Source organism: Genypterus blacodes, unplaced genomic scaffold (genome assembly GCF_046128005.1).
Source record: "Genypterus blacodes isolate CSIRO-AG114 ecotype Tasmania unplaced genomic scaffold, CSIRO-AGI_Gbla_v1 ptg000003l_1, whole genome shotgun sequence".
NCBI classification, from domain to species: Eukaryota; Metazoa; Chordata; class Actinopteri; order Ophidiiformes; family Ophidiidae; genus Genypterus; species Genypterus blacodes.
In genome coordinates, this window is record NW_027466817.1 from 5,269,471 (window position 1) to 5,293,658 (window position 24,188).

General features: G+C 40.8%; 3 protein-coding genes across 14 annotated transcripts in view; all 3 read left to right on the forward strand.

The window, feature by feature from the left end:
- Positions 1-2,792: 2,792 nt before the first annotated feature.
- Positions 2,793-5,840, forward strand: get1 (guided entry of tail-anchored proteins factor 1). Its single transcript, XM_076145230.1, has 5 exons — positions 2,793-2,921; positions 3,668-3,833; positions 4,764-4,831; positions 5,131-5,245; positions 5,472-5,840. The coding sequence occupies exons 1-5, from the start codon at positions 2,832-2,834 to the stop codon at positions 5,543-5,545; spliced, it is 513 nt and encodes a 170-aa protein (XP_076001345.1). The 5' UTR covers positions 2,793-2,831; the 3' UTR covers positions 5,546-5,840.
- Positions 5,841-9,941: 4,101 nt separating this feature from the next.
- sh3bgr (SH3 domain binding glutamate-rich protein) lies at positions 9,942-20,317 on the forward strand. 8 transcript variants are annotated; one of them, XM_076145184.1, is made up of 12 exons: positions 9,942-10,078; positions 10,916-11,101; positions 11,428-11,508; positions 12,001-12,093; positions 13,868-14,086; positions 14,673-14,699; positions 14,791-14,814; positions 15,654-15,677; positions 16,080-16,106; positions 17,332-17,358; positions 18,644-18,702; positions 19,637-20,317. In XM_076145184.1, exons 1-11 carry the CDS (start codon positions 10,034-10,036, stop codon positions 18,656-18,658), a joined length of 768 nt encoding a protein of 255 aa, XP_076001299.1. In that variant the 5' UTR covers positions 9,942-10,033; the 3' UTR covers positions 18,659-18,702; positions 19,637-20,317. The 8 variants fall into 8 exon arrangements, with proteins under 8 accessions (XP_076001299.1, XP_076001300.1, XP_076001301.1 ...); XM_076145185.1 differs by having other exon boundaries at positions 19,691-20,317; XM_076145186.1 differs by having other exon boundaries at positions 13,868-14,071.
- A 482-nt stretch (positions 20,318-20,799) lies between these two features.
- Positions 20,800-24,188, forward strand: part of LOC142994540 (uncharacterized) — a 54,098-nt gene continuing 50,709 nt past the window's right edge. For 3 of the 5 annotated variants that reach the window (XM_076145243.1, XM_076145271.1, XM_076145261.1), the window contains exons 1-3: positions 20,932-21,101; positions 21,321-21,411; positions 23,067-23,393. In XM_076145243.1, the coding sequence (XP_076001358.1) occupies positions 21,078-21,101; positions 21,321-21,411; positions 23,067-23,393 (442 nt within the window). In that variant the 5' untranslated portion in view covers positions 20,932-21,077. The other 2 variants (XM_076145252.1, XM_076145280.1) reach the window with 2 other exon arrangements.

Consider the following 24,188-nt stretch of genomic DNA (forward strand, 5'->3'; position numbering starts at 1 on the left):
TAACACTGCAATCAAAATGAGTTTGCAAATGTTGCTTGCATGTTTGTTTATCATGGTCCTGCACTGAGACTTTAAATATAATCTTGTTTTTTCATGGAATGAGAAAATCCTATTGTGCTTACTGGAAACATTCATTACACTTTGAACATCATCAGCTTTAAGACCACAGATGCTCCAGCAGTGCCACCTACAAGTCGCATTGATCTTTGCACAAAGGCAGACTAGCTTGTTGGACCTAAACAAGCAATAAATATCGCTCTCCTTAGAGCTACACAGTCTGTTGCACAATTTAAACCAGGCTGTAGCAAAAACCACAATGGTCCTTTACCAAATCCTTTAATTTGCATTGACAAAAAAAGGAGAACAAAATGTTCATTTGCGTGTCGTTACACATCATGGCCACAAAACAACCAACGTGGACCGAAACTGAAATCCTAAGATACTAACCTCCGCCTTGGCGACTGAGTTCGCGGACTCCTGTAACAGACAGAGAGAAAAATATAGTATTTAGCCAAAAACAACAATCATTCATGAGTGAGCTGAAGTGGGTGTGTGCGCCAAAGGGGGGATGGGCACCTTTCCCTCCTTCCCTCACCCCAGTCACAAAGACATTATGCAATCTTTAAATGGGGAGGGGAGGCAAACAACATCTTGAATTCAACCAAAAATGCATATTCGCCGAGAAACGACGAGATTTAGAATGTGGCGGACTTATTGTTGAGTCAACATGTGCCCGCACAATAGGAAAATGAACAACGTATAGTCGCCGTTTCAATAAATGAATCGTTAAACGTCCTCCGTGTGGCCAGCGCGACTCGTTCACCAGGTTGCCTGCAGTACTTTATCGCACCGGTTTCAGGTGCAGGCGGCCGTGTTGGTGTCTTTTCGGCTGCCATGACACTCTTCAAGAAAAGACCACACGCCTATAAGTGCAGCATACGAGACGCGAACAACGAGGTCAAAATCTGGACGCTGTGGGCTGAATTTGGCGCCGGGACATGTTGGTACAAAAACACATCGCCCGTACGAACAGCTAAATGGTTGAATTTAACTCGTAAATGCACATTGATAGTGTTCAATAGTAAGAAAACCCGTCGTCCATTTTTAATCAAGGAATTTGTCTGCAATGGCAACCTGTGCATCGACGGCGGTTACACCCCTTTGTTTGATCTTAATGCGGAGTAGCGAAATTATTAAACCCCAAGGTGAAAAGCATTGGGGCAGCGAGACTAACAAACAATTAAAGGTGGAATAGTAAACGCGGTGATACAAGTAGAGAGCAGGAGCGGCGGAAACCCGCGTTGAACGCAGAGTAAAAAGGCGCCACTTCCCAGTATCAACAGGGCAAAGGCGGAAAACCGGAGCACAGCAAAGGTGGACATCTTTCATGCACATGCACACAAAACAGCTGCTCATACGAATAAAACACACAATGGCGAACTGGAAAATCGCGTATTTTTCAGTGAATGTATGTTTCTGTCTTGTAAATAGTAATTACACGCATTTAAACGGAAAATAATGTACATATTCGACTTACTTTTCTTCTTGGCATTGTTGCTTAAGGTGAACAACCGGGAGATAGAGAACTATTAAAGCGTTTAAGCCTTTTGGTTAGAGGGAATCAATGAAATGTGTGTTAACCCAACACCTCTGCATACACCTCCGGAGCAGTCTGTAACTTAACATAAATGTCCGATCAGGACCAGAACAGGCTCAAACCGGATTGGATACCCTGTCTGGTATATTTTATCCTTCATCCTACCGACCGACAGGGAAAGAGCAGGCCCCGCCCCCTGCCTGCGCCCATTGGCTGCTATGTCCGAGCAGCGCATTTTTGAACCACAACAAGTTACCTGTGTGGGTACGTTTGTGTGCCAATCAGTCCACGTAATTTACTCTCACTTTTTAATCTTTGCTCGTTTTTTGAAGAAGAAGAGGCTCTTAAAGAATTACAACCACCCAAATGATGGAATAGAGGTACAGGAGCATACCTAGTGTTAAAATGTGACTCTCCACAATGGAGTTTCTTTGTTTTAAAGACACATCTCTGTTGAATACTTATTATATTAAAGACATGTCTCTTCTATCTGATGAATCCTTGCAATAACAAGGCCACAAAATGCCATAGACGATTGAGAACGGCTCCCCCAGCCAAGTCATTTAGTTGACATTTTCATATGTGAACTAAGAAACAAAGTGGGCCTTGTAGTGACCCTGTACTATTTTAATTAACTTATATTTTCTATTATTCTTAGGCCCAGCACAGCACAACACAGCCTATTATGTTTCTTATATAACCCCAGTGTGGTCATTTTTTCCTCTCATAACTTTATTGACATAATGTGATAACAATATGAACAGAAACATACACAAATGTGCAGTTAATATCAGTCAATAATCAGAGTAGAAAGACAATGCATACATAATAAAGACACCAACCATCAAGAGACAATGATAATGTTTTTACATTGGTGAAGGAGCTTTAGTATTCTTAAAGCTGACTGGGTTCAACATGAGCTTGACTTAAATAAACAAAGGTTAGACATTTTACTGAAAATAAACGTTTAACAATAATTCCTTTTTTTAGAAGATGGCAATCAACGGCCAAAATATGGCATTATAGAATATAAGGTAAATATATGCAGTACGTGTATATATCTGTAATGTCCGTGCATTTGCGGATAGAATAATAGAAAATAGGATAGAAACAGACAGTATTTCCTTGCTTTAATTAGATAAAGGGTATTTGTGAGGGAATATGGAGTTTCTCTCTATGAACACGATCGATAGTAATAATCTCCAGCATCATTCCGGCAAACAAGACAACAAACATGGCGGCGGGGTACGCGTGGTTCCTTGTTCTGGGATCAGTATTTCTGTGTAATCTCATGAAAACACTCTTACCAACAATGTCCTCTTTCGTAAGTACGGATCAGTGCTTGATTATACGGAGTGTTTGGCGCAAAGTCACAGCCTGTTTGTGTTGGAATTGAGTGTTAAATTAGGCTCGACCCAGAACAGCAAAGCCTTATTCACATAGAGGCTAAGCTACATAGCTAATGCCATCGTTAAAGCGGTAGAGGGTGTGGTTCTCCTGCAACAACGAGAATATCTTTTTTTAACTTCCATTGCCACTCTGTCAACATTATAACAAGTACTGTTATTGTTACTTCAAGTTTCTTCTTATATGTGCTTACAAAAACGAATAACGATGGTTTAAAGTCACGCTGAGCCGTTAGCACAATACACAGGTGTTAGACTTAACGAGTGACCATGTTAACTGGTGACTTCAGATGCGGGTAGATGGAGACAAATGGAAGATGTCTTTAGTTGCCCCCGTGAATGCCTAAATGGCGATGTATGTGTTTAAATTAGAATGTTTAGTGTTGGTGACATTTTTTCACTTCATTTTCACACATTTTCTTACCACTTTATTGAGCCATCATTTTTCGAGACATATCTTAACTGTTTGCTACATTGTGAATATAAAGATAACGCTATCAATACATTATTCACGTTTTTGACATCTTTCGAGTCCCAATCCAGAACAATTTGAATGAAATTAACAGGACGTTTTGAAAATACTTAATCTTCATACATAAATACCTTATACATAAAAGCAGATAATTGTTATGTGTCCTAATTGTTTGTTTTTTTTCCTTTGAAGCTGTCAAAGATGGTTCAGAAAGATGCTGAACAGGAAAGTGAAATGAGGGCCGAAGTCCAGGAGATGAAGAAGGAACAGTCTTCAATTAGCATGATGGACGAGTTTGCCAGATATGCCAGGCTGGAACGCAAAATAAACAAGATGACAGACAAGCTGAAGACACATGGTGAGAAACAAAAGGTCTAGTCCTTATGACCAAAGTACTCGTGACACACCTGGGCTACACAGAACCCCTTAGTATGCAAATGCAAAGACCAGATGAGGTTTTAGTAAAAAAAAAAAAAAAGAAATGGGTACTGGAAATGTTGATTTGACTCTGTGGTTCTTTTTGAGGATGTAGTTTGTGATCCAATACAATATACAACAATTACAAAATTACAGTCTCAAAAGCTAGAATAAAGTTGTCCTCCCCTCTGTTTAAAAAAAAAAAAATTGTGAAAATTGTTATGAATCTACTATAAGTTATAACCAACAACTGTAAAAAAAGGCGGGAGGTTTTGAATAACACACTGTGAGACTGTTCTCTGTGCGAACAGCTGGTGCCTGTTGCTGTCTTTCACTCTCAGCCGTAAGATTAACAGAAGCTCAGTGTTTTACAGAAAGAGTACAATCCGTGCTTTTTTGTAAAATAATTCAATTAGCATCATCGGCCTGATTTTGTGTTCAGATTACAACATTTGCACTTATAATTGATACGTAATAATGTGTTTTTAGTTTTTTAAGTATTTAGTGATAAGCCCACATGGGCATTAACTGAAGAACCATGACCGAAACACTGTGACCGTAACTCCTCAGTGGAAGTTCTCATCTGTCCTACACTTATAACCGTTTGAATTAACACACTGTCTGAATCTATCAAAGTTATTGAATGTACTGTGACAATTATATGGTATGCGCATTTATGTTTTAATGACTTAGCTTCTTAAACCCCCGCTTATTCCCATGCTTTCAGTGATAATGGATGTGACGAACACATGAATTGTGATGTACAATACTAGGCACTGGGGCAGTATAATAGAAGGCAAAATCATCACAGAAAGCCTGTTGATATCTAAATTGTGTATTAATCAATGATTCTGTCTCTCCTGGTTTGCAGTGAAATCGAGGACAACCCAGCAGGCAACAATGACATGGGTCGTGAATATTGCCTTTTATATATTACAAGTAAGTGGAGAACATGAAAACATACAGAGGGAAGGAGATGGAGATCTCCTGTAGGAATAAGCACATCTATGGGATACAACATTGTATGTTGTCCACGATTTTGATTATTATTAAAGAGACAGTAAGACCTTACACTGTCTACATCATGGCTTGCTGCTGAATGTACAAAGTAGACATTTAGCCATCTACATACATACAGTACATACAAACTCATACCAGTAAGTACTGCATATTTTGTAAAATGATGTACTGCATAACTCACAGAAGTTGTTTTAACTTGCTATATTTGTATTTTTCAGGCTCTTCTGATGATCTCATTGATCTGGCAGTATTATTCTGATCCAGTGACAGTGGTTCCCAATAGATGGATTGCCCCCGTGGAGCGCCTTGTGGCTTTCCCCACAGGAGTAGCAGGTAAACAGTGATTAGTCCTCATCAACGGAGTCTTCCCTTGGCATTATTTTGGAAGTATATCAAACGGACATTGTATACTACACATAGGACAGTTTATAACATGTAAGAATACGGCACGTTTCCACAGTAACACAGTAGCAGATCTTTAAGTTTGGAGATGCAGTTATAATCTTATGAAGCACATTGTGTTTGTACATTCATTGACTGAACTCTTCATTTCTTTCAGGTGGAGTTGGAATCACATGCTGGTTGGTGGTTTGCAACAAAGTAGTTACGCTGGGACTCCATGCTTTCAGCTAGACCATTCCAGCGGTGATCACAAAAGCTATATTTATGTGTTTTCTAATTTATTGCTCGACATCTTGAGCTAAAATTTGGAATTCTTAAAAGTTTATTGTTTTCTTTGAAAAATTTGCTGCTCTGGTTGGCACATAACAAAGCTCTGCTGTGTTAGCATTGGTCATTTGAAATGGTAACACGGTCATTTGATAACATTTCATTCAGTTATGTTTGTGTTGATAATTATTTATTTGTGTAAATGTTTGAATGGACATTTTTTTTTAAATAAAAAAGGAGAAGCGCTGAGCCATTGTGACATTACAGATTGTGTATGTTTATTGTCTCAAAACAATCAAGATTTATTTTAGTTGACTAAAAATCTAGTAAACAACATAGACCACACAATATTATATAATCAAAATAAAACATTTAATAATTGAATATCCAAAAGCATGAGTTCATTATTGTCGCTGCTGCAGTGAATCTCCATGTACAATTGTAGTCAAGAGCTTTTGGTAGCCATCCACAAGCTTCTGGTAAGCTGGTCGAATGTTTGACCACTCCAATTGATATTGGTGCAGTTTAGCTAAATCTGTTGGCTTTCTGACATGGACTTGTTTCTTCACACTGCCCACATGTTCTCGAGTCAGGACTTAAGGAAGGCCGTTTTAAAACCTTCATTCTAGCCTGATTTAGCCATTCCTGTACCACTTTTGATTTGTGTTTGGGGTTATTGTTCTGTTGGAACACCCAACTGCGTTCCAAGACCTAACCTGGGTAATGATTTGAGGTTCTCCTGAAGAATTTGTAGGTAATCCTCCTTCATTATTCCATTTACTTAAATTTACTGGTGCTTTACTTTACCATTGGCAGCAAAACAGGCCAGAGCATAATACTACCACCCCCATGCTTGATGTAAGCCATCGTGTTCTTGGGGTTAAAGGCATCACCTTCTTCTGCTCCACACACATATCTGGTTATTGGGGCCAAACAACTCAATTTTTGTTTCATCTGACCACAGAACTTTACCCTAGAAGTCCTTTCAGTGACGGCAGCAAACTTCAGTCGAGCTTTAAGGTACCACTTCTGGAAAGAGGCTTCCTTCTTGCACGGCAGCCTCTCAACCCATGCAGATGTAAAACACGCTTGACTGTGGACACTGACACCTGTGTTGAAACAGCTTCTAATTCATTACAGAACTGCTTTTTGGTGGTTCATGGTTGACTCTTGACCATCCTGACCAATTTCTCTCAGCAGTAGGTGATAGCTTGTGTTTTCTTCCTGATCATGGAAAATCCAAATTTTTGGATCATGGAAATTCCAAATTTTTGGATCGTGGAAAATCCAAATCCATGTCTAAGTCCATGTCAGAAAGCCAACAGATTTAGCTAAACTACACCCATTTTATCAAGAGGAGTGTTCAAAGATTAATCGAGAAGCTTGCCAGAAGCTTGAGGATGGCTACCAAAAGAGCCTAATTGAGGTGACCCTGGCCATGGGACATATAACCAAACAGTAGCACTGCTGTATGTATACTTTTGACCCAGCAGATTCTGTCACATTTTCAGTAGACCCATAATACATTTATAAAATAACCAAACTTCATAAATATTTTTTGTGACAAAGTAGTTTGGGCTCCAATCACTCTATCACAGAAAAATAAGAGTTGTAGAAAATATTGGAAACTGCCATGACATAGATGTTCATCACAAGTTTTTACCACAACTGTACATAGCTGTTGGTTCAGTCAATGTTGAGCCAAACACGTCGGTTCAATGTGTGACTTCAGTATTATTTCTATGTTCTCCACCAACCCAGAATGTGGCTGCTGGTGCACTCTTAACACACATTTCCTACATCAGGTAGGCACTTGGCACTGTCATTTGACACTTGGTACAGATTGCTGCAATAGCCGGATCTGTCAGCATTCAGGTTCTCCATGGTTTGCTTGAGGGTGCCGTGGAGCCAGATCCTGGGGAGCTTGAATCTATCGCCCTTAGGTCCAGCTGTATTTTGAAACTTCTTTGAAGCGATATGCGACATCTGGCTTTTGTCAAACCAAAGATTAAAGAGTGAAAAATAGTATGTAATGATATGAGAGTGACAGGGTGAAATTACATAGCCTCTCCTACTTAGCTTAAACATTAATAAATGAAAAATGGGACAAAAGAATGTAAGACTTTCTCATCAGCTTGTCGGCATAAATCAATGGTTAATGACTCAAAAACAGCATGGAATGGAGTCCACGGTACTGGTATTTGAATGGTATTTCAATTGTTTGCTACATACCTAGTTCACAGAGCTATCCTGCTTGTCAGGCCTCCCCTCAGGCCCGAATACTTCTCCAAAAGATGCAGTCTCAGTGGGGTTTGAATCGTCTTGTTTTGTTGTCTGTAAAGTGGACAACATGATCACACATATTTGCTCTTGCAGATAGTAGGAATCTTTCTTGCTATCATTGGTCTTTCCACTGTGACTATTTGGCAACTGTCTTGGCACTACCATAGTTTGTAATAAATCATTGTGGGAAAAAGAACATTTGATCAATTTAATCATCAATTCCTATCATCATTAATGTGACAAATCTGATGTACTAAGTTGCAGAATGTTATCAGAAATCAGACAAACTGAATAATTCACAGGGAAAAGTTTCACTTAAATCTCTTCTTTATTACTTGAACTATGTTGTAGAGTTGTACTGCTGAACTATGTGTCCAAATGTAGATTAATCCACATTTTAGGTTAGAGAGGCTGCTTGAACCCTTGCACAGAATGTGACACTGGACTTCCACCACTAAATCAGCCATATTCCAATCCCTGGCCATACCGCTATCCTCTTTTAGGTGCTGTTCTTGGCCAGCTTGTGGGAGAGCTCCTTCCTCTGCAGCAGGCTGTGATCCTGATCCAGGCACTGAAGACTGTCCTTTGTGTTTTGTAACTTCTTTTCTGACGCCTCCAGCTGCTTTACCAGGCTGTTGCGGCAGATGCAAGTACCACAAAGGAACCCCTGTGGGGCTTGCACCTCGTTGTTGTGTCTAACTTGTATCTATATATTGAGTGCACATTGTAGGGTAGAGCAGAAGAAGTACATTTGACACATTTTGATCAATGATGACCCCAGACCCATTGTTTATTCAACTGAATATTTTTTTTCAACATTTGGTTGATTAATCTGAGTGGTCATGTAATGCATGGCCCACATATTAAATCAGTTCAGATTTTGATAATAAGATGCCTCCATTTGTTTTTGTCTGAGCTTCCTTTAAAACCTGAAATTTAGATCTGACTCAGCATTAGAGACACCAGAGGCTAGTGAGCCTGTGGCAGGGAACTCTCACAGTGCTGCTGTGCCACCATGTGGCCATACTCGATTCTCTTAATTTCATTCTCTGTCACATCATTCCTCTGGCACTGCAGAGCCCATGCTTGCCTCTAGCGGAGTGGATCCTTGGCTGTGAGGGCTTGACTTGGCGTCAGGACTGGTGGGATGCAACATACCAATGCATGCATCAGATAACTCACATCGCATAAAATACCTTTTTTTTCCTTTTTTCCTGAGACTTGACACTGGTCTGATGATTGAGACTTTGTGTTCTTCTTTATGTGTAAGTGTGCATGGTCTTTGGATTGATGTGGACTAATTGAGGAGAACCTGAATGTGTTACTGCTGTACATTGCAGCATCACTGTGACTGCCTGCTAGTGACTCTGCTGCCTCAGAGACATGACTTCTGTTCAGGGACAAAATAAAGGCAAACATTTAATCGAATTTTCAAATTTTAATACATTAAGACAGTATACTGATACAATAAGCAAGTCAGTCAAAGAGGTCAGTCACCTGTTAAAAGCACCTTTAAGGAATTCTAGATGTGCGTAATCGAAATATACTTGTTATAGAATTGGTATGCATTAATTATGTTTAACTTGTAGTAGTGTATTTCAATGAAATGTTATTAAGTAGTGTCATTAGAGCATCGTATTTTGAGAAGGAACGTTATGAGACTCAAGCAGGGCAGTGAACAAATGGTCACTTCTCTCCTATGCACACACACACACACACACACACACACACACACACACAGTCCAAACTCCTTACAGTCTAGTGAAAGACAACAGTATTGCTTGTTTTAACACCCTTCACTGGGAACCCCCAGCTCCACACAGAACTCCAAAGAGTACCAGAGTCCCGAGTTTGGAAACTGATGACCCTCCGCCAGCCTGCTATTTCGGTCCTTATATGCACGGAACCACTCACGTCTCTGCCCCCTGACCCAACTGGCACCTCATGTTGCCAATCAGTGTGAGTGGTGCTGCTGAGACCAACCCACCAATCCTGCATGGATGCAGACCGGAGACGAAAATAGCTTCAGCAGTATGTGCGTGTGCATGCGTGTTGTGTGTGTGTGTGAGCTCTCCGTGCTATGTCCTGGGTGCGCTCTAATAATAGAGGAGGCTGCCTGCTCCTTTAAGAACCCGCTGTTGCATACTCTACTAAATATCCTGCAACAAAATGGTTATCAAAGTATTTCTCGCTACTTCATCGGGATCCACCGCGGTAAGAATTCAATCCGTCATTTGTCTTTACTAAACCAACTTTCCTGGCTCAACTGGAGATGTTTCTTCCTCTCACACCGCTAAACCCAGAGCGGCAAACTTCGACACTCGCCTTTGATTTCGTAGATATGAATCTACTCGGAGTATTATTACTCTTTGGCTAAATTTGCGCCCCGGTTTGCGCTTGTTAGATGCTCAAGATCTCTTATTTAATTGTCTCGGTACTCGTGCAGAACCGTCTAGAACAGGGGGACCCCGATATAGAGACGCTTTTAAAGCCACATACCCGGTCTGAAATACATGATTCTCCCTCTTAAACATCACATATGATTTGGGTTATACGCCTTTTAAAAGCACTTAAACTTGGTTACAGCATATATGGGGCGATTGGCACACTTGTAACGGTAACAATCACTTCACTATCTCCCATGTTCTACTTTTGGCAAAGCAAAACTAAGCAGTTTGATCCAGGCCGGGGGGGCAGTGGGGGAGGGGGGGGCATGCTGGTTGACTAGTTTACACCCCGAGCCTGCCAAGTATGTAAGGTAAGGTTCAAGTCCCAATTTTACTTGTAGGAAATTGCAGGTGACAGTTTATTAGTAAATGTACTGACCTGCTTTGAACCCTACGAAACCCTAGATCAGTCCACTAAGACACCCACCCACTCCTAGTTCTATTTTTGAAAGGTTTTTATTGCTTTATTCAATTGTTCAAATAGACCACCCTGAACAGATTTGATCCCACCACTGAGAAAAGCACACAGATGCCACATTCTGATAAGTCAAAGTATTTGAATATGTTGACTTTGCTGCCATCTGTGTTTTGTTTTGTATGTCAGATCAAGAAGAAGCAGCAGGATGTGGTGGGTTTCTTGGAGGCTCTTAAAGTGGAGTACGCTCAGCTGGACATTGCCTGCAACGAGGACAACCGCATGTGGATGAGGCAAAATGTACCAGAGGAGAAGAAGCCGTCCAACGGCATCCCTCTTCCCCCTCAGATCTTCAACGAGGAGGGCTACTGTGGGGTGAGTACAGCGGGACCTTTGCATGTGGGCTGTGGGAAACGTTATTAAACCCCAAACCAATAAGACTTAGCTTTCAAGAAGGTAAAAGTAATCTAAAGTCAACTATTTCTAAGTCCTTTACTTAACTTTCCAGGAAATCACCTGAGGGCAAGGTGATGCAAGAAGGATCATATTTACATTTGCTTCTCAGTGCTACTTAGAAGACAGACGAAATATTTGCAAATGCAACCCACAGTTCATGCTGCATAATAAAAATAGTAGAAGAAGATTGTAGTTTGTTATTATAGTTTGAGCCGTTGACGAATATTTCCCTTATATACTTGCAGGATTATGACACATTCTTTGATGCCAAGGAAGATAATTCAGTGTATGCCTTCCTGGGGCTGCCCCCTCCTCCTGGGTCCAAGGTTGGAACTCTTCCTTATTTTATCTTTATCTTACACATTACCACAATGTTTTCTATTGTGACAAGACAATAACCGAGACAAAATAAGGTTGTACTTCTTCAGGTTTTGGCTGTTCAAATGGAATGTTTGACAAAATGGCTGTGTTGTGAAACTGCATGTGTGTTATATGTTTATTTAGCATATGTTTTGTCAAGGAATGTGTTGATTAGGATAATTACTTGTAGCAAATATCACATGAGAGACATATGAGGTTATTTGATCTCTGAGCAGTTATCTATCAAGCTTGAGATGCAGTATATTAGATGGCAATGTTGTCACGACAGTTAAGTGCAGAACCAAACTCACAATATTACTGAAGGTGCTCGGCCTTTTTTCCCCCTGAAATATGCTATTTAAGTGTGTGGCTATTAGATTTAAAAAATTGTACATTTTAAGGCCTGATTCTGTAATTCTGACTCACTTGTGTTAAACATGAACATTTCCTTAATGCAGGAAGCAGTAGAGGCTGAAAAGGCAAACATTGTGGAGAATGGGACCCATGCTGCTGAAGACACTAATGCAGAGGAAAACCTTGATGACTCACTAGTAATGCCTCCGACCCTTAATGCTTTGTTTTGTGTTTATATTGTCTCATCTTTATCCTTCCATCCCGTACAGCCTAACACATTCCCTCATAAATCTCACAATCTCTTAATTTCCTATAGGCGAGTCTGTCCGATCATCAAGTTGACTAATCTTTGTGTCGCATGGGTGAGTGGTTGTCTTTCACACTAAACAACTGTGTATCATTTTCTTTCACTAAAGGGGAATGATTGAGTGTTACTATGTTTTGTGTTCCCTTTTGTTCTGACTGCAACATAGATAGATGTGCAGCATCATGTCCCAGTAGGTTAATACAATTAGTAGGTTTGCCTTGGCAAGTTGCAGTCCTCATTGAAATCAAAGCATTAAAAACGACAAAATGTTCAGATTTAAATTAAATGAAAATTTTAATAATTTGGTTTTATAATCATGACATCACAGTCAATCAAGATTAACTTTTAACATATTTAAAAGCCAGTTTGTGTCTGAAACTGTAAAAATCATATGTGAGCAAGTGAGATTAACCACTTCAATAACTGTGTTCAATTTCTACATTTTACAATGACAAAATTCATAGTAGTACCTTTATCCATCCTTCATTCTGCACACACACTTGTATTTATTGTATTTAATATGTATTTTATGCTTTCTTGGAGACAAATGTTTTAAGTGTCTCTCTCCTCACTGGAAAGGATAAAGCTGCTGTTTCAACACAATACAAACGAGACGGCTACATGCATCAGAAAGGACAATACTATCAAAACTTGCAAGTCCTGCAATAAAGGAAAAGTTTGAAGATAGGATCATATTTATAACCAATTGTAAATTCATGACAGAGGCAAAAGTTGTAATCGTAAGCAGGATTTAATTCCACTCCAATGCCATACTCGGTGTACCACAGGACACTGATATGGCCACAGAATGTTGAGCACACATAACGGTTTATTGGTTATTGTTTCTAGCTACTTTGACTCATGCTGTATACTAAAGCAAAGCGTTAAGTAGTGCGTGTCAACTGTGATGTCCTTCACAACTGACATCATTCATGAAACCCAAAGAAGTGTGTGTGTGTGTGTGTGTGTGTGTGTGTGTGTGTGTGTGTGTGTGTGTGTGTGTGTGTGTGTGTGTGTGTGTGTGTGTGTGTGTGTGTGTGTGTGTGTGTGTGTGTGTGTGTGTGTGTGTGTGTGTGTGTGTGTGTGTGTGTGTGTGTGTGTGTGTGTGTGTGTGTGTGTGTGTGTGTGTGTGTGTGTGTGATTCCATGTCTTCCACTACTATGATTTGGTAATGCAAATTAAAATAAAACTGCTAATTTGATGTAAATTACATGAAAAACACCCTACACAAATGCAGAACTCCTTAACTAATGTTTCAGGCAGCTTTGGAGGCGAGGAATGGTGCTTGTTGTGTTGACGTACATACTGTACATACATACATACACACACGCCAGTACGAGTTAGAGTAGTGATGATGATGATAAGATATTCAAAGTAGCTCCAAACTGCTGATGCGCTCTGCCCTTCGAAGCTGTGACTTTAATTTTGAGATACCCAATGCATTCAGTACTTGCTGCTTGCTCTGAATTCACAGAATATCATTCCACATTTCTTCTTTTCACACAGAGCACTGAGTCTGCACCTCCAAACTGAATGATTTCCTCCTTCCTCTCCCTCACTCTCTCAGGCTTCTCCCAGTACACCCGTGCTGCTATTGCAATTTTAACTGCTAACATTATTTTGCTCCCTTCATCACAAGTTGTTATTTTCCACCTCCCAACAAGGAGGTTCCAGTGGAGGAGCGAAATGGGCACTCACACGAAGAGGAGGAGGAGCAGGCAGAGGAGGAGCAGGCAGAGGAGGAAGGGGAAGCTGGTGAGGTGGAAGTAGCAGAGGGGGAGACTGAAGAAGTAGACGCAGTGGAAGATGAGGCACCTGCAGAGGAGGAGGAGGAGGAGGAGGAGGAGGCCGTGGATGAAACAGAGGAGGTCACAGAGGACACAGTAATTGCTCCTTACTTGGAATCCTGTGCTGTGTATCCTCCCATTGTTCTGGAATGTTTCTTTCCCTCCACTCTACTACCATCCCTGGAATGTTCTCTTTTCCCTCTCATCTCTTCCTTAAATGTCAATCGTTTCTTCCATGTTAAGGTTTCCCGTTGTCGTCCTCCTATTGCATCTCCTCCACAAATCCCTCACTGGACTCGGTTCTATACTAATCCACACCGTGTCACCTCCCCATTTGCCTCTTCAGCACCCTTGACCTGTCTGGTTTCCATTTACCTTTTTCGAAGTTCCGTCTATCGTTGCAGCCTCTGCTTGTTCTTTGTGGATGATAAGTGTTCCTCCTGGTCTTCCTTCCTCATACCCATGTTGCATTGCATATGTATTATTCATCCATATTTATTAACTGTCCCACTCAAGGTGTGTCACTACGATCCCTACAAACACCCTACATTGTCTCCCATAAGCCTGATTTATGGTTTTTGTGTAATGAGCTGTCCTGTGTTGTCCACATGTACTGTTCGTCCTGTACAACCCACGTTAGTAATGTAAAATCTCTAATTGTTGTACTTTTCTCTTCTGTTAGAAGGCGGAAGAGGAGGAAGAATATGAGGTAAATGTCTCAAACTATTTTAATTGATCTGAACTCATTTATCACACTTAAAAAGACAAATTACAGCAATATTTGTCTTTATTATTGACAGGAGGAGGAAGTAGAGGATGACAAGGTAAGACTTACTTTATTTCAGGGGTATACAATGTTGCCTGAGCTAATATTTGTTACGTTACTCACTCCTTAACATGATTATCTGACAGGTCTTATTTTGACCTAATGACATGATTAGTAATGCAAAAATACGTGTCATGGTCCTTTCCTTCATAAATATAAGCAAAGCTACTGTCCACTAATTTTCGGGAGGAGTTGATCAGTCATATTCAGAGGTATAGTCCAACTTTGACCTCAGATAGATGTAGTAATTGTAGTAATCTCCTATTCTGTGATGAAGATCAGTGGTTCAACATATGGGTTTGCATTTCTTTGATTGCAGAACGTTTTTACTCACCTACTAAACTACATTCTATCTGTAGTAGATACTCATGTCTGCTGTGGGATGTGACTGCTTCGATAGTGCTTTATAAAAATATAGTATAATCTTTAAAAGACAAGTTGGGTTTACTGTTTTATTTTTGTAAATAGAATGGAGTGCATGTTATGAATCAATCAAACCAACACATTTTAACATATTTTATCTGTAAGAATGACAGTGAATTGAACTTATTACGCACCATGTATATATTAACCCTTTGTACATACCTTTCTTATATGGCATGTTTTGTATAACATGTTTTGTATGTATATTATTAAACCTACACCCAGGTGATGCAACACATTGCTTCATTTCACAACTGAACAATCTGACTAATTTCACACCACTTGCTGTAGGTGCATTACTTTCTTGTCTTTGTATTGGTGTTTTGCGCTGTCAGCCATGTTCCTGCTGCATGCATCTAATTACCTTTGACCCCCTCCATGCCCTTTTGTCCATCTCTTGGTTTGCTCCCCCAGGTGGAAGAGGAGTTGCAGTCAGAGGTAACTGCGTTGGTGGCCGTCTCTTTCTAAAGTTACCCCACCGCCAGTCACCAGGAGTGTCGGTGTGATTGTGTGGAGATCGGAGGATGGTTTTTGTCTTGCGGTCTGCTGTTCCCACTTATCTCCATAACTTAATTGAACGCATTTCATCACCTTCCGCTTCTCTCTCTCTCTCTGATCTCTCTTAGCACCTCTACTCCAGCTTTTACCATTTCTTTTTCCACTCCTGCTAACATCCTCTTCCTCATTTTCTTCTCAGTCCCGTTGCCGCTTCCTGACAGCCTCTACCGTCCCCATAGTTTCCATTTAAAATCAGATGACTTCCTATCTTTGTAACGCATGCCTGTGGTGCTCTCTCGCTCCCTGCGCAGCCTCTGACCTGCTATCTGTTATTCCCTATAGGAGGAAGAAGAGCTACGACAGCTTGAGGTAGATTGAAGTGATTGTTTCTTTTACCCTGATCCTAGTGTCCCTGTATTTGTCTGTTCTGACCAGCCTTTCGTTCCAGGCATTTGTGTGCCTCCTTCTTTTTCCAGAACATCAGACATTCCTTTCATTTTCTCCTCTACCTCATTTCCACGCATTTGTCCCCATAAGTTCCAGGGTTTTACAGTTTGGAGTTTTATAGAATCTAAAAGTTAGAAATAGCAAGATTGTAGGCCAACAAGTAGATTTGTTCATAACCTACATTTCATATTATCTTGTAACCTTTATTTATTGCCATATTTCACTTACCAATATCAATTACAATTTTAGATATCTGCTTTAATTTTCAGATTCTCAGGATTTTCAGATTCAGTGGTTTTTTTTTGCTGTTTTTATTGAAGCAAACATTTTACATGACATTGTGCATGCAATTGTAGGATATTTTGGAGATATTTTTTATACAGAAAGAGGGAAGAGGAGAGAGAGAGAAAGAAGTAAGGTTGTATTATTATTACTATTGTTGTTGTTAAACTTTATACGTAGACCCTGAGGTAGAATACAACTACATTGAAATTGCGATGATCTCATAGGGTAAATACAGGATTTACAGGATGATGTCAAACAGCAATGTAGGCTAGTACAAATCGCATCATAGGCGAGGCTCAGTGTTCAGAACCAGCTCAGGGTGACTTTTACTGCATTTTTGAACTCGTTGGTTAACTTGTCTCACCTGAGCAACATTATAAAGCCTCACTTAGTTTAACCTAAAAAAGCTCAGGTTAAAAACTAATGTCTCTGTGTGAAAAGGATTTTGGCGTCTTGGACATTCCAGTCACTGCCTGATACTCTGTTGCACATTCTTCTTCACTGCTTTGCTTTGCGTTGCCATGGCATGGTCCTTACCTTTCTTGCAGGGGCAAGAAGAGCAGTGCAGTTAGGTTGTTTCCTGTGGTTGCGGTGTGCTTCTGTGTGTGCGTGTGTGTGTGTGTGTGTGTGTCTGATCTATAGGCATCATGTTAATGCACACCACTCCTCTCTCCCTCGTTCTCTCGTTCTCTATGCTGCATGGGCTCGCAGATTCTTTTCCTGTGCTGCATGAAAGCGTTTCACTCGGATGAGTGTAGTTTGGTTACAGCAGTTCCAAATTCAAAAGGACCACTGTGTTTGTTATTTGATCTCCTTCCTTTTTGACACGTACATACTCATTATCACCTATTATCTCCCATAGGAAGAAGAAGAGGGAGACGTACAAGAGGTATATTTTGATTGCGGATTCTTTGTCACTGGTTTGCATGTGTGTAAAAGAAATCCAAAGGCACGATATGATTGTGTCTATTATCTCTACTCAAGGCAATCGTGTGTTTTTTGCAGTGACAAAATGTGATTTTATTTTTGGCATTTGACTTAATTAACACCATTTAGTGTCAGTTTAATGTTGTAGACTGCTTTATAGTGCATTTACACTGGCACCGTCTCTTTATATTCGTGGAGATATTCTATGTGCACAAGAGTTTGAGAGATTTGGAGGTTTGGAGATGTTGCACAGTGAAGGGACTCACTGATTTGACCTGAGACAGGGTCATATCTTTTTTGCTTCTTTTTGATTAAAGTATATTTGAAAGCACAGCAGATGTGACAAATGTCCGGATTGGAAGATGGATGAGATGGTGCACCAGTTTTTTACGGTGCGATCTGAAGGGAATAGAAGCAATGACAACACAGCCTGGCCTGCTGCTGCCTAGTTTGTTGGATCTGTTTGTCTGATATTGTTTCCATACTCACACACTGAAGTCATAACACAACATAATGAAATCAATTGATCGCAGTGTCTAACTATAGCTAATGATGTCGACTCCCTCAGTCCCTTGGTGAGCCAGTTGTTTACTTTATGAACGTGGTTATGAAACACTTTCCACCCACTGCAGCTTGAGTGCTTAGAATTTAGCATAACATCTTGTAAATTTAGGCTATAATAGACAATCTTTATGGTGCATCATCTACATATCTACATATCCACGACTGTTGTACCTTACCATACCTTTCTTTGATGACAACCTATAACCTATTTTACTGCAACTATTACTATATAACATCCTTTCACCGCCCTGCTAGGGGGAGGTTAACCCCTCCGACTCGCCCGTTTCTCTTTATTTTCCGCATAAAGGAGCAAGAAGAAGTTGAAGAAGCAAAGGCAGAATAACAGCAGCCCATAAAGCAAAGCCCACTTTGTCATGACCGAGTAGCTTTGCAGAGTCTCGCTCCACTCCTGTGAACAGGAAGGATCAAATACACAGATAGACCATCTTGATTACTTACTGACTCTTACTAATGACTGGTTTTAATGGAAAATTAATCCATGCCTCCAACTCATTAGCAGACTTGGGGAAAAGCAATCAGGCAAGACGTTTGTTTCCAGATAGTGAAGCTCTTGATTAGCTTTTCTCCATTGATTAAAGGTTCAAATCCTCTTTTTCTTCGTCAGATTTTGTTAACTTGCCTAAGCGTATTTGTTATTAATACATGACTATTTCTTTCATCAGGAGGAAGCTGAGTAGTTAGGGCTGGACAACGTGGACAATATTGACTTACTACTATCCAGGTAAAATCCTTCTTACTGCTTTGTTGCTATACATCTGCTTCACCACTGGATGGCAGTAAAAGATAATGTGAATTAGGGGGAAAATCACCAACAAACCATTAACCTGATCCTTGCTGTTTCTTTTATGTTGACCATTTATGTAAACTGATTAATTTCAAAGATATACATTTACTCCTAACACTGTTTTGCTTGTGTGTACATCCTTGACACTGCTCTCAAATCAACAGCCACCCAGTAATAACATAATTACTCAAACCTCTCGGTATTGTCAGCAGTAAACATTGTACCTATAAAGGAGTAAGAGCCAGTCGCAGCAAACTATTCACAGTGGTACACCGTTAGTGAGGTGCATGAATCTCACACAGTGACACTGATGTTCTCCTTGGGTCACCTTGGGGTTTGCTTAGTGGTTTGCATGCATTTCTAATGCGTTCAATCAGAGGAAACAAAATAATACAGCAGCTTGTTTACCAGAGGCTGATGCCACCGTCTCCATCTGTGAGCAGGTTCAGTGAGCATATGGTGTGCAGAATCACCTGGACCCTCTATAAACCCCCCCCCCCCCCCCCCCCCCCTGAGGGACGCTTGGTGAGGAGGAAGATCATAGTCATGATGATCCTCATCTTCAAAGCCTGTCTCTTAGTCCCAGTTTGCATGTCACACTTCTGTGCTTCCATGATGAGCTGTGGGACATGTGTGGGTGTTGGATAAGCTATAGAACAGTTAAGAGACAAAGCAGATGTTGATGATATGGCGACAAGTTCCTGGAGCCTCTGTCAGACCTTGCTAGAGAAAGCTACGAACAGATCTTCAGGGGAGCAGTGTGCATGCTGGGTGGCAGGGGTGGATGACTGGAGACTCACCCATCGCAGAGAACCGGGAAGTTTGCTCACAGTGGTCATTGTTTGTTTCTTCTATTGGTGTTGTGTTGTAGCCTGAAGACCCATCCGTTCCATCTCCTGACGCTTTACCCTCCCCACTCCCTCAGCCCCGCCCCCAAGGCTGCGTTGGACTGGACCCCACTGGAATCCTTTGGTCATGTACTTGAAGGCCCCAACCAGGCTGAAGAGTCTCAACCCTTCCCCTTTGACTGCAACATTGACTTAATTTTTATATTTTGCATGTAGAGGAAGAAGATATGCAGAGTAGCCTAGTGCTGTTTGTTTTTACCGAACAGCTTTTGTAAAAATGCACAAACACAGTTACTGTGTTCAACTCAAACATGTTTGTCATGTTTTACTTTTGGAAATTATAGTTTCGTAGCACAAAGTAAGAGGAAGTGGCCTTCAGAAAAGTAACCTTGGCACATTGTAGCCACTGTACTTCAGTTTCAGTGGTTCATAAATCAGTAACTGATGACTAGTTAGTGAATTATTCTGTCCTTTTATTACTGTAGTTTTAGCAATATTGTGCCTTGTAGACTTGGAAAGATTCTGCCAACTGTGTGTATGCAAACTAAGAGTTCTAATGGCCACATGAGAAAGATTCTGTAAACCTGCAGTAAGATGCATCTACTCTACCGTTATGACAGCTAAACTGCTGTCTAATCAATGCACTTTGTTGAATATAGAGCGAAATGTGACTGCAATGGTAAATGCAATAAAATAGACTGGTTAAAAACATCTCAGTGGATCTATTGTCTTTTATTTTAAACTCCTTTGTTGGCATATTTATAGATCAATGCACAATTGTGAAGGCAGGGCAGTGCTGTGGTGAACAGGAAATAAAAGTAAAAGACAAATCCCTTGGGATTCTGGGGATATGGGGGAACTCTCCTGAACCACTTGATTACAGGAGCCTATAATGGGAACTGAGGTATTTGAAGTTTGTCCAAGTTTAGAGACGACACTCAAAAGCTGAAAGGGATTTTGGGGATGATCCGAAAAAGGATCTGAACCAAAAAAATAAAAAATGCCCTGAACAAAACCTATTCTCAACATCTAGATTAAAAAACCCTGTCATAAACAACTGATCCATCATTCAGTGTGTTCTTTCTTTTAGAGAGGGAGGGGGGCTGAGTCGTGAGACCCGTGGGAATTGGGGAATTTCAGGAGCATTGTTCACAATGTGAGTCATACTGTGTATTTAGCACAGGGCAAAGTTCCCACTCAGTTTGGTAATATTTAACGTGATGTTTTGGGTGATACGGGTGAGTAGCGACATCGCCAACACTGTGGAACTAAGTGTGACACCTGCTGCTGATCACAGAGAGACCAAGCTGAGGTGAGTCACGCTAACACTTTACTGGACTCCAAGCTTACACTGGGCTTTCAGAGCTGCAATGTAACAAGGCTCTTATTGAGACGATCACAGTTATTTTCCTTTGTAACTGACACATTTAGTGGAATTTGCTTTGCTAATGCTGACATGAATGCATGATGATGAATCAAGGCTCAGAGGTAAGAACATGTGAATCATTGGAATCAAATGATTTATCACTATTTCACTTAAAGTACATTTACCAACAGAAAATCTCATGACCAGATGTACTATTACTTTCTATTTATTTGACGTTTCAAACATTCACATGAATAATTTCTACACTACAAACCAACACACACTGTTCAATTATGAATCATGCTGCTGTCTAGGGAATCACTTCCTTCTTTTCCTTTAAGGTGTCTTCACTGAACGATGGATTGACTTGTTTTCTGCGAACTATGGACCATTCAGTCCCGTTAGTGCTGCTCCTTTCATGTATGATTCAAGGTGAGAGTTCAGTCCTGCATAAACACAGCAGCTTGTTTGGTTTGAGATTGAGGTCATGGATATGGAGACATTTTCTGTTCTATGCGGTGCTTAATAGTAGCACCCTTGATATTAAAACCACAGCCATCTAATTAGAGGGTCTAATGATCTACATGCACAGTATAATTAATTTTCTTCTAAATGAGCACCCATCTAGTTCGCAGCAAGATGTAGGCAGTGGTCAGGGGACTTCAGAGTCACTGGTTCATGTTCCCAGTAGGAGCACACACAGATTATGTTCATTAGTCTGCCATTCTCTGATTGCAATGAAAAGAAAGAGCCATGGACTGGCCTAGATATTTCTCAGACCTAATTTCCTAAACGAATGCATAATTTACGGCTCCACACTCTGGCCGTAGAAAGGAATGCAGTTAGTTTACCACAAACAATGTATACATCACCCTGAGTACTGTTAGTTCATATTTCATGGTTAACATTAATATTCACTCCTTTTCTCTCTATTTCTCTCTCTCAATGCTGGAAAGCTACAGATGTGCTACACATGCATCTTGGTGATTTTTATAAAGTAAGCCAAGAGTAGGCCTTAATAGTGTATAATGGCTGAACATCTGTTTTATAGTGCGTAGTGGCTGAACATCTGTTTTAGTCCTAATCACATGCACAGTACTGTAGGTTTATCACATTCTACTGGTGATCGGAATTGCAGAATGATGTTGTGGCCTGTTGCTGGCAGCTAAAGATGAAACCATGTGGTCCTTTATGTCCCTGTTTAGTCCCTAAATCCTGTTTGTCCTCATTGTTGCAACTCAGCCAGATCACAAATCTCTAGCTGGACAGTTCAGAAACCGATTTAGGGAGTTCAGCTGTCATTCGCTTTCTTTGTCTATTCATCTCTCTCTCTCTCTCTCTCTCTCTCTCTCTCTCTCTCTCTCTCTCTCTCTCTCTCTTGGCCGTCCTCTCTTTCAAGCTTGTCTTTCTTGTTTCCATCTATTTTCTGCGTTGCTAGTTTGGGAAAAACTGTCTGCAGTCCTCTGTCACTGCAAGATATAGCTTTGGATGGTAGCCTACATCGATTCCTCTAGATCACATCTTTTTCCAAAAAGCTGACTCAGTCACTGCTATGAAGACATAAACCTGATCTTTCAAATGTTTTTCCTCCTTGTCACAATCTCTTACTGTATGCACGTGACTCATAGACTGTAATTCTATTGTAGTCATCCTGTGTTCGACAAATTCACCAAAATGCATGACAAACCATTCTTCAATGTAGCTTATCTTAATGGTTTTATACATTTAAAATCAGAATATATAATTATCTTAAATCGTATACATCTGGTACTGTTTGAATGTTTAAAGCCTTATTTCTTCTACAAATTTTTAGTAATGCTTTCTAATCTAATTTTCTGTCCTTGGTTTGAGATAAACTCTGCTCTGTTAATTTCCTATTAACCTGCTGATGTAATTTTTTTCACTCACTGTGCATATCTGAATTGCTTTGTCTTTCCTTTTTAATGAATTTGCTTACTAACTGGTTTTTTGATCTTGTAATCTGTGTCATTTTGTGACATTGCTTGATTTAAGTTTAGCACTGTTGCTGTGGGTGCTACAGCAGCAGTTTCAGTACAAAGTCACTCATCTTCAGTCCATGCCTACAGGCTCTTCAGCACTTGGAGCTCAAATTGAGCTGGTGCCTGAAACCTTGACTGTCCTACGAGGGGAGGAGGCCCGACTGACTTGCAGCACTACCAACACCCAGTGGACAGTGATGGTGTGGCTGCTGAACAGCGCCTCTGTGCTGACCATTTCCAGGGAGCACGGCGTTCTGCCCTCCAGCAACCCTAATGTGACTGCGGAGAAAAACTCCAGCAGGAAAAGGGACAGCTGGGTGTTTGTCCTAAAGAGCGCAGAGAGGGACCACCAGGGACAAGTGACCTGTGACCTCCAGAACTTCGAGAGAAAAACAGCAAGCCTGTTTGTACAAGGTCTATATGTTTAATGTGTGTTGTATGTGTGCATGTATATATTAAGCTGTGTATGTGTGTTACCCTGATTCAGTGTGGCTGGAATATCCAATGGCTTTTGTGAATCTGGGGTTTTAGAGCTACTTGCTTGCACAGACACACACATACACACACACAGTCAAGTACATGCACACAGCAGCAAAGGAAACCAAGCAGATGGCATGTCTCTTGAAAACAATTGCAGTGTGAGAGTGCAAACACACTGAATTTAACCTTGACAATGCAAAAAGCAAACGGGTAAAATGAGAGCCAAATGAAGGGACAAAACAAAAAGTTGTGTAAACGCTTTGATTCCACCCACCCACACACGGCTGTCTCTGCTCTGAAAATAAAGCTTCCAAGGTGCATGTGTTAATTAACTGCCTTTGTCTCAGTTTGCTTGAGGAATGCTGCACATGTTTCCAGTTTTGTATAAATGCGGTGCAACTAGGAACCTGAAGGATCCATAACGGTGCCTAACAGAGGTGGAGAATCACGTGGGCCTGTGTGTCTGGAGTACTGTTCGCCCAGACATGTTGGATGGTCCCAGTGACGTTGTTAATGGCCGTGTGGGTGGTGTCGAGGAGGGGAATTGATTGGTTAGATGTAGAAGTAGAAGACGGCAGGGCAGGATTTACAGGTTGCAGCTATACCCTCTCCTCTCCTCTCCCCTCCCCTCCCCTCCCCTCCCCTCCCCTCCCCTCCCCTCCCCTCCCCTCCCCTCCTCTCCTCTCCGTTCCAAAGGGCCAATGCTGTGTGAACACTGTGTATTACATT

Excerpts from the sequence above, each read along its gene's own strand:
- get1 (XM_076145230.1), top strand. The coding sequence starts at position 2,832 with ATGGCGGCGGGGTACGCGTGGTTCCTTGTTCTGGGATCAGTATTTCTG. Across the intron at positions 2,922-3,667 it reads TACCAACAATGTCCTCTTTC|CTGTCAAAGATGGTTCAGAA; the intron begins GTAAGTACGGAT and ends TTTCCTTTGAAG. Across the intron at positions 5,246-5,471 it reads TTTCCCCACAGGAGTAGCAG|GTGGAGTTGGAATCACATGC; the intron begins GTAAACAGTGAT and ends CATTTCTTTCAG.
- sh3bgr (XM_076145184.1), top strand. The coding sequence starts at position 10,034 with ATGGTTATCAAAGTATTTCTCGCTACTTCATCGGGATCCACCGCG. Across the intron at positions 10,079-10,915 it reads CTTCATCGGGATCCACCGCG|ATCAAGAAGAAGCAGCAGGA; the intron begins GTAAGAATTCAA and ends TTTGTATGTCAG. Across the intron at positions 11,509-12,000 it reads CCCCTCCTCCTGGGTCCAAG|GAAGCAGTAGAGGCTGAAAA; the intron begins GTTGGAACTCTT and ends TCCTTAATGCAG.